Source organism: Heterodontus francisci, chromosome 35, assembly GCF_036365525.1.
Source record: "Heterodontus francisci isolate sHetFra1 chromosome 35, sHetFra1.hap1, whole genome shotgun sequence".
NCBI classification, from domain to species: Eukaryota; Metazoa; Chordata; class Chondrichthyes; order Heterodontiformes; family Heterodontidae; genus Heterodontus; species Heterodontus francisci.
The window spans coordinates 57,913,285-57,931,404 of record NC_090405.1 but is presented as its reverse complement, the minus strand read 5'-3'; the positions used below and the strand labels follow the sequence as shown (position 1 = coordinate 57,931,404).

At 46.6% G+C, this 18,120-nt stretch overlaps 1 protein-coding gene across 1 annotated transcript in view; it reads right to left on the bottom strand.

The window, feature by feature from the left end:
- The window catches only part of LOC137350551 (thrombospondin type-1 domain-containing protein 4-like), a 471,004-nt gene that overhangs the window by 398,345 nt on the left and 54,539 nt on the right, over positions 1-18,120 (bottom strand). The window contains exons 7-8 of the mRNA XM_068015210.1: positions 13,335-13,863; positions 9,571-9,673 (exon numbers count right to left, since the gene is read on the bottom strand). Coding sequence (XP_067871311.1) covers positions 9,571-9,673; positions 13,335-13,863 — 632 coding nt within the window. The remainder of the gene's footprint in view (positions 1-9,570; positions 9,674-13,334; positions 13,864-18,120) is intronic.

Sequence of the window (18,120 nt, the reverse complement as noted above, 5' to 3'; positions counted from 1 at the left end):
CAAGATTGCTTATTTCTACTGACATAGCATAGCCTGACTCTGCTCCTGCCTCAGCTCGTTTACACCTGAAACCTTTATCCATACTTCTGTTGCAGTCACATGCTGAGGACGTCGTGGATAGCACATTTAGGGAGGTGGTCACACCGCAGATAATAGCTGCACAGGCAGAAAAGGGATGGGTGACCACCAGACGGAGTAGTAGGTGCAGGCAGGTAGTGCAGGAGTCCCCTGTGGCCATTCCCCTCTCAAACAGATATACCACTTTGGATACTGTTGGGGGCGATGACCTCCCAAGGGAAAGCAGCAACAGCCAAGTTCGTGGCACCACGGATGGCTCTGCTGCACAGCAGGGGAGAAAAAGGAGTAGAAGAGCTAGAGTGATAGTGGGAAACTATTGGAGAAAATTCTGAAGGAGAGAATCTATCACCACTTGGAGAGGCAAAATTTGATTCGGAATAGTCAGCATGGCTTTGTCAGAGGGAGGTCATGCCTAACAAATTTGATTGAATTTTTTGAGCATGTGACCATGTGTGTAGTTGAGGGTAGTGCAGTTGATGTAGTTTACATGGATTTCAGCAAAGCCTTTGACAAGGTCCCACATGGGAGACTTATCAAGAAAGCAAATGCACATGGGATACAAGGTAACTTGATAAGGTGGATTCAAAATTGGCTTAGCTGTAGGAGACAGAGAGTGATGACAGACGGCTGTTTTAGTGACTGGAAGCCAGTGTCCAGTGGCATACCACAGGGATCTGTGCTGGGTCCCTTATTGTTTGTCATTTATATAAATGACATAGATGACTATGTGGGGGGTAGGATCAGTAAGTTCGCGGATTGGCCGAGTGGTTAACAGTGAGGTTGAGTGTCTTGGGTTACAGGAAGATATAGACAGGATGGTCAAATAGGCAGAAAAGTGGCAGATGGAATTTAACGCTGAAAAGTGTGAGGTGATACACTTTGGAAGGAGTAATGTGACATGGAAGTATTCAATGTATGGCCTGACACTGGGAAGTTCCGAGGAACAAAGGGACCTTGGCGTGTTTGTCCATAGATCTTTGAAGGCAGAAGGGCAGGTTAATAGGGTGGTGAAAAAGGCATATGGGACACTGGCCTTTATCAATCGAGGCATAGATTACAAAAGCAGGGAGGTCATGTTGGAGTTGTATAGAACTTTGGTAAGGCCACAGCTGGAGTACTGTGTGCAATTCTGGTCGCCACATTATAGGAAGGATGTGATTGCATTGGAGGGGGTGCAGAGGCGATTCACCAGGATGTTGCCTGGGATGGAACATTTAAGCTATGAAGAGAGGTTGGATAGGCTTGGGTTGTTTTCACTGGAGCAGAGAAGACTGAGGGGTGACCTGATCGAGGTGTACAAGATTATGAGGGGCATGGACAGGGTGGATAGGGAGCAGCCGTTCCCCTTAGTTGAAGGGTCAGTTACGAGGGGACACAAGTTTAAGGTGAGGGGCAGGAGGTTTAAGGGGGATTTGAGGAAGAACTTTTTTACCCAGAGGGTGGTGACAGTCTGGAATTCACTGCCTGGGAGGGTGGTAGAGGCGGGTTGCCTCACATCCTTTAAAAAGTACCTGGGTGACCACTTGGCACGTCATAACATTCAAGGCTATTGGCCAAGTGCTGGCAAATGGGATTAGGTAGACAGGTCAGGTGGCTTTAATGCATCGGTGCAGACTCGATGGGCCGAAGGGCCTGTTCTGCACTGTATTATTCTGTGATTCTATGATAGGGGATTCTATCGTAAGGAGTGCAAATAGGTGTTTCTGTAGCCGCAAACGAGACTCCAGGATGGTATGTTGCCTCCCTGGTGCTAGGGTCAAGGATGTCTCGGAGTGGCTGCAGGGCATTCTGAAAGGGGAGGGTGAGCAGCCAGAGGTCATTGTCCATATTGGTACTAACAACATAGGCAGGAAGAGAGATGAGGTCCTGCAAAGTGAATATAGGGAGTTAGGCAGAAGGTTAAAAAGTAGGACCTCTCGGGTTGTAACCTCAGGATTACTCATGGGTCCTGACAATATTCCGGCAATAGTACTGAAGACCTGTGCTCCAGAACTTGCCGCGCCCCTAGCCAAGCTGTTCCAGTACAGCTACAACACTGGCATCTACCCAGCAATGTGGAAAATTGCCCAGGTATGTCCTGTACACAAAAAGCAGGTCAAGTCCAACCCGGCCAATTACCGCCCCATCAGCCTACTCTCAATTATCAGTAAAGTAATGGAAGGTGTCATCAACAGTGCTATCAAGCAGCACTTGCTTAGCAATAACCTACTCAGTGACGCTCAGTTTGGGTTCCGCCAGGGCCACTCAGCTCCAGACCTCATTACAGCCTTGGTTCAAACATGGACAAAAGAGCTGAACTCAAGAGGTGAGGTGAGAGTGACTGCCCTTGACATCAAGGCAGCATTTGACCGAGTATGGCATCAAGGAGCCCGAGCAAAACTGAGGTCAGTGGGAATCAGGGGAAAACTCTCAGCTGGCTGGAGTCATACCGAGTGCAAAGGAAAATGGTCGTGGTTGTTGGAGGTCAACCATCTGAGCTCCAGGACATCACTGCAGGAGTTCTGCAGGGTAGTATCCTAGGCCCAACCATCTTCAGCTGCTTCATCAATGACCTTCCTTCAATCATAAGGTCAGAAGTGGGGATGTTGGATGATGATTGCACAATGTTCAGCACCATTCGTGACTCCTCAGATACTGAAGCAGTTCCGTGTAGAAATGCAGCAAGACCTGGACAATATTCAGGCTTGGGCTGATAAGTGGCAAGTAACATTCGCGCCACACAAGTGCCAGGCAATGACCATCTCCAACAAGAGAGAATCTAACCATCTCCCCTTGACATTCAACAGCATTACCATCGCTGAATCCCCGACTATCAACATCCTTGGGGCTACCATTGACCAGAAACTGAACTGGAGTAGCCATATAAATACCGTGGCTACAAGAGCAGATCAGAGGCTGGGAATCCTGAGGCGAGTAACTCACCTCCTGACTCCCCAAAGCCTGTCCACCATCTACAAGGCACAAGTCAGGAGTGTGATGGAATACTCTCCACTTGCCTGGATGGGTGCAGCTCCAACAACACTCAAGAAGCTCGACACCATCCAGGACAAAGCAGCCCGCTTGATTGGCACCCCATCTACAAACATTCACTCCCTCCATCACCGACGCACAGTGGCAGCAGTGTGTACCATCTACAAGATGCACTGCAGCAATGCACCAAGGCTCCTTAGACAGCACCTTCCAAACCCGCGACCTCTACCAACTAGAAGGACAAGGGCAGCAAATACATGGGAACACCACCACCTGCAAGTTCCCGTCCAAGTCACACACCATTCTGACTTGGAACTATATCGCCGTTCCTTCACTGTCGCTGGGTCAAAATCCTGGAACTCCCTTCCGAACAGCACTGTGGGTGTACCTACCCCAAATGGACTGCAGCGGTTCAAGAAGGCAGCTCACCACCACCTTCCCAAGGGCAATTAGCGATGGGCAATAAATGCTGGCCTGGCCAGTGACGCCCACATCCCATGAATGAATAAAAAAAAACTCCCTGTGCCATGTGCTAGTGAGGGTAGGAATAGGAGGATTAGGCAAATGAATGCGTGGCTGAAGAGCTGGTGAAGGCAGGAGGGCTTCAGCTACTTGGATCATTGGGATCTCTTCTGGTGCATAGGTGAGCTGTACAAGAGAGATGGGTTGCATCTGAACTGGAAGGGGACCAATATCCTTGCGGGCGGTTTGCTAGTACTACTCGGGAGTACTACTAGGCTGGCAGGGGGGTGCAACCCAAAGTAGTAGTCTCTCCAATGAGATAGTTGAGGCAAATGTAGAGATTAACGCAAGCAAGTCCAGTAGGCAGGCCGGGCAGCGGCAGGACAGGGAGCGTGGAAGGTCTGGTAGGCTAAACTGCATTTACTTTAATGCAAGAAGCCTTACAGGTAAGGCAGATGAACGTGGTTGAGGGATGGGCAGGACCGGCAGCTCAATGTTCCGGGGTACCGATGCTTCCAGCGTGACAGAGGTGGAGGTAAGAGAGGAGGGGGTGTTGCACTATTGATTAGGGAGGACATCACGGCAGTACTTAGAGAGGATATCCCGGGGGCAACGTCCAGCGAGGCCATATAGGTCGAACTTAGAAATAAGAAAGGGGTGATCACTTTGATGGGATTATACTGTAGGCCCCCCAAATGTCAGAGGGAATTGGAGGAGCACATATGTATGGAAATCACAGATAGGTGTAGGAATGATAGGGTTGTAATAGAAGGTGATTTTAGCTTCCCTAATATTGACTGGGGCTGCCTTAGTGCTGAGGGATCAGATGGGGAAGAATTTGTTAAGTATGTCCAGGATAGTTTTCTGAAGCAGTATGTGGATGGCCCTACTCGAGAAGGGGCAACACTCGACCTCCTCTGAGGAAATGAGGATGGGCAGGTGGTTGATGTGTCAGTGGGGGAGTACTTTGGGACCAGTGACCATAACTCTATTAGCTTCAAGATATTTATGGAAAAGGATAGGACTGGTCTTCAGGCTGAAGTCCTAAATTGGGGGAAGGCTAATTTCGATGGCATCAGACAGGAACTCTCAAAAGTTCAATGGGAGAGGCTGTTTACAGGTAAAGGGATGTCTGGCAAGTGGGAGGCTTTGAAAAGTGAGATAGGAAGAGTTCAGGTCCGGTATGTTCCTGTTAGATGGAAGGGCAAGGCTGGCAAGTTTAGGGAACCTTGGTTGACGAGGGATATTGAGGGTCTGGTCAAGACAAAGAAGGAGGCATATGTCAGGTATCGGCAGCTGGGATCAAGCGAGTCCCTCGAGGAGTATAGGGGATGTAGGACTACACTTAAGAAGGAAATTAGGAGGGCGAAAAGGGGCCATGAGATTTCCCTGGCAGATAAGGAGAATCCTAAAAGATTCTATAAGTATATTAAGAGTAAAAGGGTAGCTAGGGAGAGAGTAGGTCCCCTTAAGGATCAGTGTGGTAATCTATGTGTGGAGCCAGAGGAAATGGGCAAGGTATTAAATGAATATTTCTCGTCTGTATTTACCGTGGGGAAGGTCGTGGAAGCTAGTGAGTGCAAGGGAGGGAACAGCGATATCCTGGAGCATATCAACATTACAAAGGAGGATGTGTTGGAGGTTTTGAAGCGCATTAAGGTGGATAAATCCCCAGGGCCTGACCAGGTGTATCCTAGGATGCTATGGGAAGCAAGGAAGGAGATTGCTGGGGCCCTGGCAGAGATTTTTGTACCATCGTTAGCCACGGGTGAGGTACCGGAAGACTGGAGGATAGCTAATGTTGTGCCTTTATTTAAGAAGGGCAGCAGGGATAAGCCAGGGAACTACAGGCCGGTGAGCCTTACATCAGTGGGAAAGTTATTGGAAGGGATTCTGAGAGACAGGATTTATATGCATTTGGAAAGGCATAGTCTGATTAGGGATAGTCAGTATGGCTTTGTGCGTGGGAAATCATGTCTCACGAATTTGATTGAGTTTTTCGAGGAGGTGACCAAGAGGATTGATGAGGGCAGGGCGATGGACGTTGTCTGCATGGACTTTAGCAAGGTCTTTGACAAGGTCCCGCATGGTAGGCTGGTCCAGAAGGTTCGAACACATGGGATCCAGGGTGAGCTAGCAAATTGGATACAAAATTGGCTTGGTGATCGGAGGCAGAGGGTGGTCGGGGAGGGTTGTTTTTCAGATTGGAGGCCGGTGACCAGTGGTGTGCCACAGGGATCGGTGCTGGGCCCTCTGTTGTTTGTCATATATATTAACGACTTGGATGAGAATGTCGGGGGCATGATTAGTAAGTTTGCAGATGACACCAAAATTGGTGGTATAGTGGACAGTGAAGAAGGTTGTCTAAGGTTACAACAGGATATAGATCAACTGGGAAAGTGGGCAAAGGATTGGCAAATGGAATTTAACGCGGACAAGTGCGAAGTGATGCATTTTGGGAAGTTAAACCAGGGCAGGACATGTACCGTGAATGGCAGGGCCCTGGGGAGTGTTGTTGAGCAGAGAGACCTTGGGGTGCAAGTACATAGTTCCCTGAAAGTGGCAACACAGGTAGACAGGGTGGTGAAGAAGGCGTAAGGCATGCTTGCCTTCATCGGCCGAGGCATTGAGTACAAGAGTTGGGACGTCATGTTACAGTTGTACATGACGTTGGTTAGGCCACATTTGGAGTACTGTGTGCAGTTCTGGTCACTGCACTACAGGAAAGATGTGATTAAGCTAGAGAGGGTGCAGACAAGATTCACAAGGATGTTGCCTGGTTTGGAGGGCATGAGTTATAAAGAGAGATTGGATAGGCTGGGTCTGTTTTCCCTGGAGTGAAGGAGGCTGAGAGGGGACATGATAGAGGTATATAAAATTATGAGAGGCATAGATAGGGTAGATAGCCAGAGTCTGTTTCCCATGGTAGGGGTGACTAAAACTAGAGGGCATAGATTTAAGGAGAGGGAGGAGGTTTAAAGGGGATGTTTAGTTTAGAGATACAGCACTGAAACAGGCCCTTCGGCCCACCGAGTCTGTGCTAACCATCAACCACCCATTTATACTAATCCTACACTAATCCCATATTCCTACCACATCCCCACCTGACCCTATATTTCCCTAACACCTACCTATACTAGGGGCAATTTATAATGGCCAATTTACCTATCAACCTGCAAGTCTTTGGCATGTGGGAGGAAACCGGAGCACCCGGAGGAAACCCACGCAGACACAGGGAGAACTTGCAAACTCCACACAGACAATACCCAGAATTGAACCTGGGTCGCTGGAGCTGTGAGGCTGCGGTGCTAACCACTGCGCCACTGTGCCGCCCTTCAAAGGGGCAAATTTTTCACACAAAGAATAGTGGGTATCTGGACTGAGCTGCCTGAGGAGGTGGTGGAGGCAGGAACAGTAGCAACATTTAAGAGGCATCTGGACAGGTGCTTGAATGAGCAAGGCATAGAGGGATATGGAATTAATGCAGGCAGGTGGGATTAGTATAGATAGGCATTATGGTCGGCATGGACGCGGTGGGTCGAAGGGCCTGTTTCTATGCTGTGCTGAGTCTATGACTCTATAACTCATTGTTAATGAGTGACCCTTATTCTGTAACTATGTCCCCTAGTTCGAGATACCCCCACTAGTGGAAATATCTTCTCAACATCTACCCTGTCAAGCCCCCTCAGAATCTTGTAAGTTTCAATAAGATCACCCCTCATTCTTCTAAACTCTAATGAATAAACGCTTAACCTGTTTAGCCGTTCTTGATAAGTCAACCCCTTCATCCCAGGAATCAGCCTAGTGAATCTCTTTTGAACTGCCTCTAGTGCCAGTATATCCTTTCTTAAATACTGGGACCAAAACTGTACACATTACTCCAGGTGCGGCCTCGCCAACACCCTGTACAGTTGTAACAAGACTTCCCTATTTTTAAACTCCAACCCCCAATCAATAAAGGTCAAAATTCCATTTGCCTTCTTAATTACTTGCTGCACCTGCATGCTAACTTTTTGTGTTTCATGTACAAGAACACCCAGATCCCTCTGTGTTGCACTTTTTTTAAAGTCTCTCTCCATTTAAATAATAGTCTGTCTTTTGATTCTTCCTACCAAAGTGCATGACCTCACACTTTCCTACATTAACCTCCATCTACCATGTTTTTGCCCACTCACTCAACCTATCTATATCCCCTTGCAGATTCCTTTATGTCCTCATCACAACAGGCCCTCCCACCTATTTTTTTTTCACCAATCATTGGTGAAGTAGTTCTAAATTTCCTCAATGCTGAAATCCTTCCAGGAACTGTTTTTCGAAATAACTTTTTTCCACAGAATAGTGACACATCACAAGACAAGACAGCATAGAATGATTCTGAGAGCCTCTTCCCCGCTAACTCGCCCAGCAGCCACCAACAGAACTCTTTCACTTTGAAGTGTGTAATACTACTAGACCAGCATACAAGACTCACTGCCATCTGCTGTAAGTACACAAAAATGCTGAAACAATATTGAAATCAATGTGAATAATTACAATGCATTAATGACTCTTTCAAAACATTAATCATAGTTATAGCCCAAGTTACACAATTATACAAGACCACTCCTCAGTGTATCAGCTCCTTGACTCATTACCTGATAAACATTCGAACATGCTCATACCAACACAAATTTACCAATACCAATTAGGAGCAGGAGTCGGCCATTCAGCCTCCTTTGAGCCTGCTCCGCCATTCAATAAGATCATGGCTGATCTGATTGTGGCCTCAACTCCACTTTCCCGCCTACCCCGATACTCTTTGACTCAAGAGTTGGTCAAGAATTTATCTATCTCTACCTTAAAAATATTCAATGACCCTGCCTCCACCATACTCTGGGGAAGAGAGTTCCAAACACTCTCAACCCTCAGAAAACATTTCTCCTCATCTCCATCTTAAATGGGCAAACCCTTATTTTTAAACTGTGTCCCCTAGTTCTAGTCTCTCCCACAAGGGGAAACATCCTTTCAGTATCCACCCTGTCACGTCCCCTCAGGATCTTGTATGTTTCAATAAGATCACCTCTCATTCTTCGAAACTCCAAAGGATACAGACCCAACCTGTCCAAACTTTCCTCATGCCAGGTATCAGTTGAGAGAACCTTCTCTGAACTGCCTCTAATGCCTTTATATCCTTTCTTAAATAAAGAGACGAAAACTGTACACAATACTCCAGATGTGGTCTCACCAATACCCTGTACAACTGTAGCAAAACATCCCTACTTTTATATTCCATTCTCCTTGCAATAAATGACAACATTCCATTTGCCTTCCTACTAACTTGCTGTATCTGCATACCAACCTTTTGTGAGTTACCTCTGAGTACCTCTGAGTTCTGCAACCTCTCTCCATTTAACTAATATGTTGCTTTACTATTCTTCCCGCCAAAATAGATAAGTTCACATTTTCCCACATTTTACTCCATTTGCCAGGTCTTTGCCCACTCACTTAACCTATCTATATGCCTTTGCAGACTCCTTATGTCCTCTTCACAACTTACTCTCCTACCTATCTTTCTGTCATCAGCAAATTTACCAACCATACATTTGGTCCCTTCATCCAAGTCATTGATATAACTTGTAAATAGTTGATGTCCCAGCACTGATGCCCGTGGCACTCCGCTCATCACATCTTGCCAACCCAAAAATGACCCATTTATGCCTACTCTCTGTTTCCTGTTAGCTAACCAATCCTCTATCCATGTTAATATGTCACCTCCAACACCAAGAGTTCTTATTTTTCTTAGTAACCTTTGATGTGGCACCTTGTCAAATGCCTTCTGGAAATCTAAATATAGCACATCCACAGGTTCCCCTTTATCCATGTTGTGTGCTACTTCCTCACAGAACTCGATGAAATTAGTCAAACATGATTTCCCTTTCATAAAAACATGTTGACTGTGGAGTTCTTTAACAGCAGCAAACCCCAGACAAAAAATCACCCAGCTGAATTGTAACATTTCAATCTGAACAGATAGAGACTCCTCAGAGTTCCTGCCCCTGCAATAATGCTTTCTACGCTTACCATTCGTGAAAGGCTCCCACTCGTAGAATCGTCCCATGAAAGGTTGATTGTTGTAGGATGCGCACTGTACCCCTCTAATGTCTCTGTCACTTTGTGGGCATGACTGTTGGAATGGAAATTCACAATTATAACTTGTAGAGAGGTAAATTTAAAAAAATAATAATATCAACTGGTAAAGTGTCCAAGTTCCATGCACTGGCCTTATTCATTTGCCAAGGCATAGTATTGGAAAAAACTGGAGCACCCAACATGTGTGGAACATAATCTGACATATTGAATCTGCTGCATTCATGCTGTCCAGGTGAGTATGACAGCATGATTATATCAAAGTGAAAGGATCTCATTGTTGAGTAGTCCAGGATTGAAGAAGAATTGTGGATAGTGATTCGCCGTTCAAGTTATGATTTTGATGTCTTCTCAATAGATATGATTTCTAGATTCACGACTTCAAGATGCCAAGGACAAATGAGCCATTCTTGGCTACTTACTTTTCACCTCCAGGAAGTGCAGATAAAAAATTATTTTAAAACAAACGTACGAAGGAACTGCCTTGTGAGAGTCCACTCTCCAACGGAAAATGGCATAAAATTGTATTTGTGCTACAAAAACAATAATTTGCCTACCTCACTCAGAAAAGCTAAGGATTGTGGAAGATGACATGCCCCAGACTATCTACAGTCCCTTCCCTAGACTCATCATCCACCAAGTCCATCTCTTTGGTGAATACTGATGCAAAGTACTCATTTAGTACCTCGCCCATTTCCTCTGGCTCCACACATAGATTCCCTCCTCTGTCCTTGAGCGGGCCAACCCTTTCCCTGGTTACCCTCTTGCTCTTTATATACATATAAAAAGCCTTGGGATTCTCCTTAATCCTGTTTGCCAATGACATTTCATGACCCTTTTAGCCCTCCTGACTCCTTGCTTAAGTTCCTTCCTACTGTCTTTATATTCCTCAAGGGCTTCGGCTGTTCCCAGCCTTCCAACCCTTACAAATACTTCCTTTTTCTTTTTGACTCGGCTCACAATATCCCTCGTTATCCAAGGTTCCCGAAACTTGCCAAACTTATCCTTCTTCCTCACAGGAACATGCTGGTCCTGGATTCTAATCAACTGACGTTTGAAAGACGCCCACATGTCAGATGTTGATTTACCCTCAAACAGCCGTCCCCAATCTAAATTCTTCAGTTCCTGCCTAATATTGTTATAATTAGCCTTCCCCCAATTTAGCACCTTCACCCGAGGACTACTCTTATCCTTATCCACAAGTACCTTAAAACTTATGGAATTATGGTCTCTGTTACCAAAATGCTCCCCGACTGAAACTTCGACCACCTGGCCGGGCTCATTCCCCAATACCAGGTCCAGTACGGCCCCATCCCGAGTTGGACTATCTACATATTGTTTCAAGAAGCCCTCCTGGACGCTCCTTAGAAATTCTGCCCCATCCAAGCCCCGAGCACTAAGTGAGTCCCAGTCAATATTTGGGAAGTTAAAATCACCCACCACTACAACCCTGTTACCTTTACATCTTTCCAAAATCTGTCTACATATCTGCTCCTCTCCCTCCCGCTGGCTGTTGGGAGGCCTGTCGTAAACCCCCAACATCGTGACTGCACCTTTCCTATTCCTGAGCTCTACCCATATTGCCTCGCTGCATGATCCCTCCGAGGTGTCCTCCCTCAGTACAGCTGTGCTATTCTCCTTAACCAGTAATGCAACTCCCCCACCCCTTTTACATCCCCCTCTATCCTGCCTGATGCTTCTAAATCCTGGAACATTTAGCTGCCAATCCTGTCCTTCCCTCAACCAAGTCTCTGTAATAGCAACAACATCATAGTTCCAAGTACTCATCCAAGCTCTAAGTTTATCTGCCTTACCAGTTATACTTCTCGCATTGAAACAAATGCACTTCAGACCACCAGTCCCGCTGTGCTCAGCAACATCTCCCTGCCTGCTCTTCCTCTTAGTCCTACTGGCCTTATTTACTAGTTCCCCCTCATTTATTTCACCTGCTGTCCTACTGCTCTGGTTCCCACCCCCCTGCCACACAAGTTTAAACCCTCCCGAGTGACGCTAGCAAACCTCGCAGCCAGGATATTTGTGCCCCTCCAGTTTAGATGCAACCCGTCCTTCTTGTACAGGTCCCACCTGTCCCTGAAGAGATCCCAATGATCCAGATATCTGAAACCCTCCCTCCTACACCAGCTGCTCTTCCATGTGTTTAGCTGCACTATCTTCCTATTTCTAGCCTCACTGGCACGTGGCACAGGGAGTAATCCCGGGATTACAACCCTAGAGGTCCTGTCTTTTAACTTTCTACCTAACTCCCTAAACTCCCCTTGCAGGACCTCGTCACTCTTCCTGCCTATGTCATTGGTACCGATGTGTACCACAACCTCTGGCTGTTCACCCTCCCCCTTCAGAATGCCCCCTGTCCGTTCAGAGACATCCTTGACCCTGGCACCAGGGAGGCAACATACCATCCTGGAGTCTCTTTCACGTCCACAGAAGCGCCTATCTGTGCCCCTGACTATAGAGTCCCCTATAACTATTGCTCTTCTGCCCTTTGTCCCTCCCTGCTGAACAACAGTGCCAGCCGTGGTGCCACTGCTCTGGCTGCTGCTGTTGTTTTCCCCTGATAGGCCATCACCCCCCAACAGTATCCAAAACCGTATGTCCTCAGCTATCTCCTCCCACTGCCTCTTCATTAGATGCCTAGAAGCCTTCCTGTCTCCTGGGGAAGAGGATATTCTCCTCCTGTCCACTGCCTGCATCAAGGCCTCCAGTGAAGCATCAGAGAATCTTGACGCATCTTGGCTTCACATCAGGAGACATGCAGCCAATAAATAGCACAGGTAGTGTTGGCTGAAAGCACAAATCATAACATAGAAACATAGAAAATAGGAGCAGGAGTAGGCCATTCGGCCCTTCGAGCCGGCTGCACCATTCATTATGATCATGGCTGATCATCCAACTCAGTAACCTGTTCCCGCTTTCTCCCCATACCCTTTGATCCCTTTAGACCCAAGAGCTATATCTAACTCCTTCTTGAAAGCATACAATGTTTTGGCCTCAAATGCTTTCTGTGGTAGCGAATTCCACAGGCTCACCACTCTCTGGGTGAAGACATTTCTTATCTCAGTCCTGAAAGGTTTACCCCGTATCCTTGGACTACGACCCCTGGTTCTGGACTCCCTCATCATCGGGAACATCTTTCCTGTCAAGTCCTGTTAGAATTTTATAGGCTTCTATGAGATTCCCCCTCACTCTTCTGAACTCCAGCAAATATAATCCTAACCGACTCAATCTCTCCTCATATATCAATCCCGCCATCCCAGGAATCAGTCTGGTAAACCTTCGCTGCACTCCCTAAATAGCAAGAACATCCTTCCTCAGATAAGGAGACCAAAACTGCACACAATATTCCAGATGTGGCCTCACCAATCAGCACGGGAGGGGGCGGGGCACGAAGGCGGGGAGGGAAAACAGCACCTTTATACCTGCGCAGGATTGAGGCTGGCTGTGATGCTTAGCACTGTTGAATAGCTGGCCAAGACTCACCCATGGAACTGTCCCATTAGCCCAAGTCAGCACCTTTACGAGAGATGGGGAAATTAAAAGGAAAATAAAGGTATCAGTTATCTGACCCTCAGCACTGAAGTGTCTTTAAAACAGTAAAATAACTTCAAACCTGTGACCAGTTCAAATCATCCTTCTCCAAGAAATAGACTTTTATCAGGAACTGTGGTTGAAGTACTTACATCAATATTACACAATCTGTACTGCTTGTAGGCTCCCGTGCAGCTGATCATGTTTGTAGCTGTCACCTGCACGTTGTCTTGGTCTCCCTGTTGGATAGCTTGGCTGGGAAGACTTGATGAATTATTATTGGGATAGGTACCTTGAGACAAGTGAAAAGTCTGTGAGTAATGAGAAGTCGGCTGATGATTCGGGGAATTGAAAGCTCGTGGCTGAAGCCGGGCCTGAAAGCTACCTTGATACAAATTGAGATGGCTGAAAGCAGATGGTTTTCCATTCTGAGTATGTCCATATCCTCTAAGTCTCTGATACTTCTGCCTCTTAGCTTGTTGTGATAGCTGTCCTATGAGAGTTTGCAGTGGTAATATGTAAGGCACTCTTCCATATCCATATTTACCAGGTACAATAGAGCTTCTCGTTCGAGGCCTGGCAAAAATAAAGAAAGTGTGTGAGTTGCATAGTTGCTGACTAGCCACTGTCTTCATTATTACGTGTAGATATTCAGTCCGAGTGGACTCTGGCCCAGCAAACCTGAGATACAAAAGAGATTTGTTTTAAAAATAAAACTCTTGCAGAACCTCTATATTTTGAGTTTAATTTTAATGGCAAAATCTGTATTAACAGTAAAGAGGAAGTCAATGTTAGTGATAAAGCAGTTCAGAAAAGGCAATTTCCTACTTCAATTCAATGCAAATGTAACTCCTTTATTCAAAAAGGAGCGAGACAGAAAGCAGGAAACTACACTAAAATAAAAGCAAAATACTGCGGATGCTGGAAATCTGAACTAAAAACAAGAAATGCTGGAAATACTCAGCAGGTCTGGCAGCATCTGTGGAGAGAAAAGCAGAGTTAACGTTTCAAGTCAGTGACCCTTCTTCAGAACCGAAGAAGGGTCACTGACCCGAAACATTAACTCTGTTTCTCTCTCCACAGATGCTGCCAGACCTGCTGAGTATTTCCAGCATTTCTTGTTTTTATATTATATTATATTATATTATTATTATAGCAGGAAACTAAAGGTCAGTTAACATCTGTCTTGGGGAAAATGTTAGAAGCTATTATTAAAGACTTTATAGCAGGGTACTTAGAAAAATTCAAAGTAATCAGAGAGTCAACATGGTTTTGTGAAAGGGAAATCATGTTTAACCAATTGATTGGAATTCTTTGAAGAAGTAATGTGCTGTGGATAAAGATGAACCGGTGGATATATAGAACATAGAACAGTACAGCACAGTACAGGCCCTTTGGCCCACGATGTTGTGCCGAACCTTTAACCTACTCGAAGATCAAACTAAATACCTACACTTCATTCTACTATCATCCATGTACCTATCCAAGAGTCGCTTAAATGTCCCTAATGTATCTGCTTCTACTACCACCGCTGGCAGCGCATTCCATGCACCCACCACTCTCTGCGTAAAGAACCTACCTCTGACATCTCCCCGAAACCTTCCTCCAATCACCTTAAAATTATGGCCCTGGTGATATCCCTTTCCACCCTGGGAAAAAGTCTCTGACTATCCACTCTATCTATGCCTCTCATCATCTTGTACCCCTCTATCAAGTCACCTCTCATCCTTCTTCGCTCCAATGAGAAAAGCCCTAGCTCCCTCAATCTTTATTCGTTGGACATTCCCTCCTGTCCAGGCAGCATCCTGTCCAGGCAGCTTCCACATCCTTCCTATAATGAGGCGACCAGAACTGAACACAATATTCCAAGTGTGGTCGAACCAGGGCCTTATAGAGCTGCAGCATAACCTCGCGGCTCTTAAACTCAATCCCCCTGTTAATGAAAGCCAACACACCATACGCCTTCTTAACAACCCTATCAACTTGGGTGGCAACTTTGAGCGATCTATGGACATGGACCCCAAGATCCCTCTGTTCCTCCACACTACCAAGAATCCTGTCTTTAAGCCTGTATTCCGCATTCAAATTCGACCTTCCAAAATGAATCACTTCACACTTTTCCAGGTTGAACTCCATCTGCCACTTCTCAGCCCAGCTCTGCATCCTGTCAATGTCCCGTTGCAACCTACAACAGCCTTCCACACTATCCACAACTCCAGCAACCTTCGTGTCATCAGCAAACTTGCTAACCCAGCCTTCCACTTCCTCATCCAAGTCATTTATAAAAATCACAAAGAGCAGAGGTCCCAGAACAGACCCTTGTGGAACACTACTGCTCACCGAGCTCCATGCTGAATACTTTCCATCTACTACCACCCTCTGACTTCTATGGGCCAGCCAATTCTGTATCCAGACAGCCAACTTTCCCTGAATCCCATGCCTCCTTACTTTCTGAATGAGCCTACCATGGGGAACCTTATCAAATGCCTTGCTAAAATCCATATACACCACATCCACTGCTCTTCCTTCATCAACGTGTTTTGTCACATCTTCAAAGAATTCAATAAGGCTTGTGAGGCATGACCTGCCCCTCACAAAGCCATGCTGACTGTCTCTAATCAAACCATGCTTTTCCAAATAATCATAAATCCTGTATCTCAGAATCCTCTCCAATAATTTGCCCACTACCAACGTAAGACTGACTGGTCTTTAATTTCCAGGGTTATCCCTATTCCCTTTCTTGAACAAGGGAATAACATTTGCCACCCTCCAATCATCTGGTACTACTCCAGTGGAAAGTGAAGATGCAAAGATCATCGCCAAAGGCGCAGCAACCTCTTCCCTCGCTTCCCGTAATATCCTTGGGTATATCCCGTCTGGCCCCGGGGACTTATCTGTCCTCATATCATTCAAAATTTCCAGCACATCCTCCCTCTTAACCTCAACCTGTTCGAGCATATCAGCCTGTTCCACGCTGTCCTCACAAACGACCAGGTCCCTCTCACTAGTGAATACTGAAGCAAAGTATTCATTTAGGACCTCCCCTACCTCCTCCGACTCCAAGCACAAGTTCCCTCCACTATCCCTGATCGGCCCTACCCTCACTCTGGCCATCCTCTTGTTCCTCACATAAGTGTAGAACGCCTTGGGATTTTCCTTAATCCTACCCGCCAAGACATTTTCATGTCCCCTTCTAGCTCTCCTAAGTCCATTCTTCAGTTCCTTCCTGGCTACCTTGTAACCCTCTAGAGCCCTGTCTGATCCTTGCTTCCTCAACCTTAAGTAAGCTTCCTTCTTCCTCTTGACTAATTGTTCCACATCTCTTGTCATCCAAGGTTTCTTCACCCTACCACCCCTTCCCGGCCTCATCGGGACAAACCTATCCAGCAGTCGCAGCAAGTGCTCCCTGAACAACCTCCACATTTCTGTCATGCATTTCCCTGAGAACATCTGTTCCCAATTTATGCTCCCCAGATCCTGCCTAATAGCATTGTAATTCCCCCTCCCCCAATTAAATATTTTCCCTTCCCGTCTGCTCCTGTCCCTCTCCATGACTATAGTAAAGGTCAGGGAGTTGTGATCACTATCACCGAAATGCTGTCCCACCAAGAGAGCTGCCACCTGGCCTGGTTCGTTGCCAAGCACCAAGTCCAACATAGCCTCCCCTCTAGTCGGCCTATCTACATATTGAGTCAGGAAACCTTCCTGGACACATCTGACAAAAACTGCTCCATCCAAACTATTTGCACTAAGGAGGTTCCAATCAATATTAGGGAAGTTGAAGTCACCCATGACAGCAACCCTGTTACTTCTCCATCTTTCCAAAATCTGCCTCCCAATCTGTTCCTCCATGTCTCTGTTGTTATTGGGTGGTCTATAGAAAACTGCCAACAAAGTGACTGCTCTTTTCCTGCTTCTGACTTCCACCCATAATGACTCAGTAGACAAACCCTCCTCGACGTCCTCCCTTTCTGCAGCTGTGATACTATCCCTGATTAACAATGCCACTCCCCACCTCTTTTACCTCCCTCCCTATTCCTTTTGAAACATCTAAACCCCGGAACATCCAACATCCATTCCTGCCCCTGTGATATCCACGTCTCCGTAATGGCCACAACATCGTAGCTCCAAGTACTGATCCATGCTCTAAGTTCATCACCCTTATTCCTGACACTTCTTGTGTTAAAATAGACACACTTCAACCCATCATACTGGCTGCAACTTTGCCCTGTCAACTGTCTAACCTTCCTCACAGACTCTCTGCACTCGGTATCTGCCTGTTCAACAGCTACCCCATCCACTGATCCGTAGCTCCGGTTCCCATCCCCCTGCCAAACTAGTTTAAACCCTCCCGAAGAGCTCTAGCAAACCTCCCGCCCAGGATATTTGTGCCCCTCCAGTTCAGATGCAACCCGTCCTTCTTGTACAGGTCCCACCTTCCCCAGAAGGTATCCCAATGATCTACATATCTGAATCCCTCCCTCCTACACCAGTTCTGTAGCCATGTGTTCAGCTGCACTCGCTCCCTGTTTCTAGCCTCACTAGCACGTGGCACCGGTATCAATCCTGAGATTACTACTCTGCTCGTCCTGTCTTTCAGCTTCCAACCTAACTCCCTATATTCGCTTTTCAGGTCCTCAGCCCTTTTCCTAGCTGTGTCATTGGTACCGATGTGTACCACGACTTCTGGCTGCTCCCCCTCCCCCTTAAGAATCCTGTAGACTCGATCCGAGACATCCCTGACCCTGGCACCCGGGAGGCAACATACCATCCGGGAGTCTCGTTCGCGACCACAGAATCTCCTGTCTGTTCCTCTAACCATTGAATCTCCTATCACTATCACTCTTCTATTCTCCCCCCTTCCCTTCTGAGCCACTGAGCCAGGCTCAGTGCCAGAGACCTGGCCACTGTGGCTTTCCTGTGGTAGGTCGACCCCCC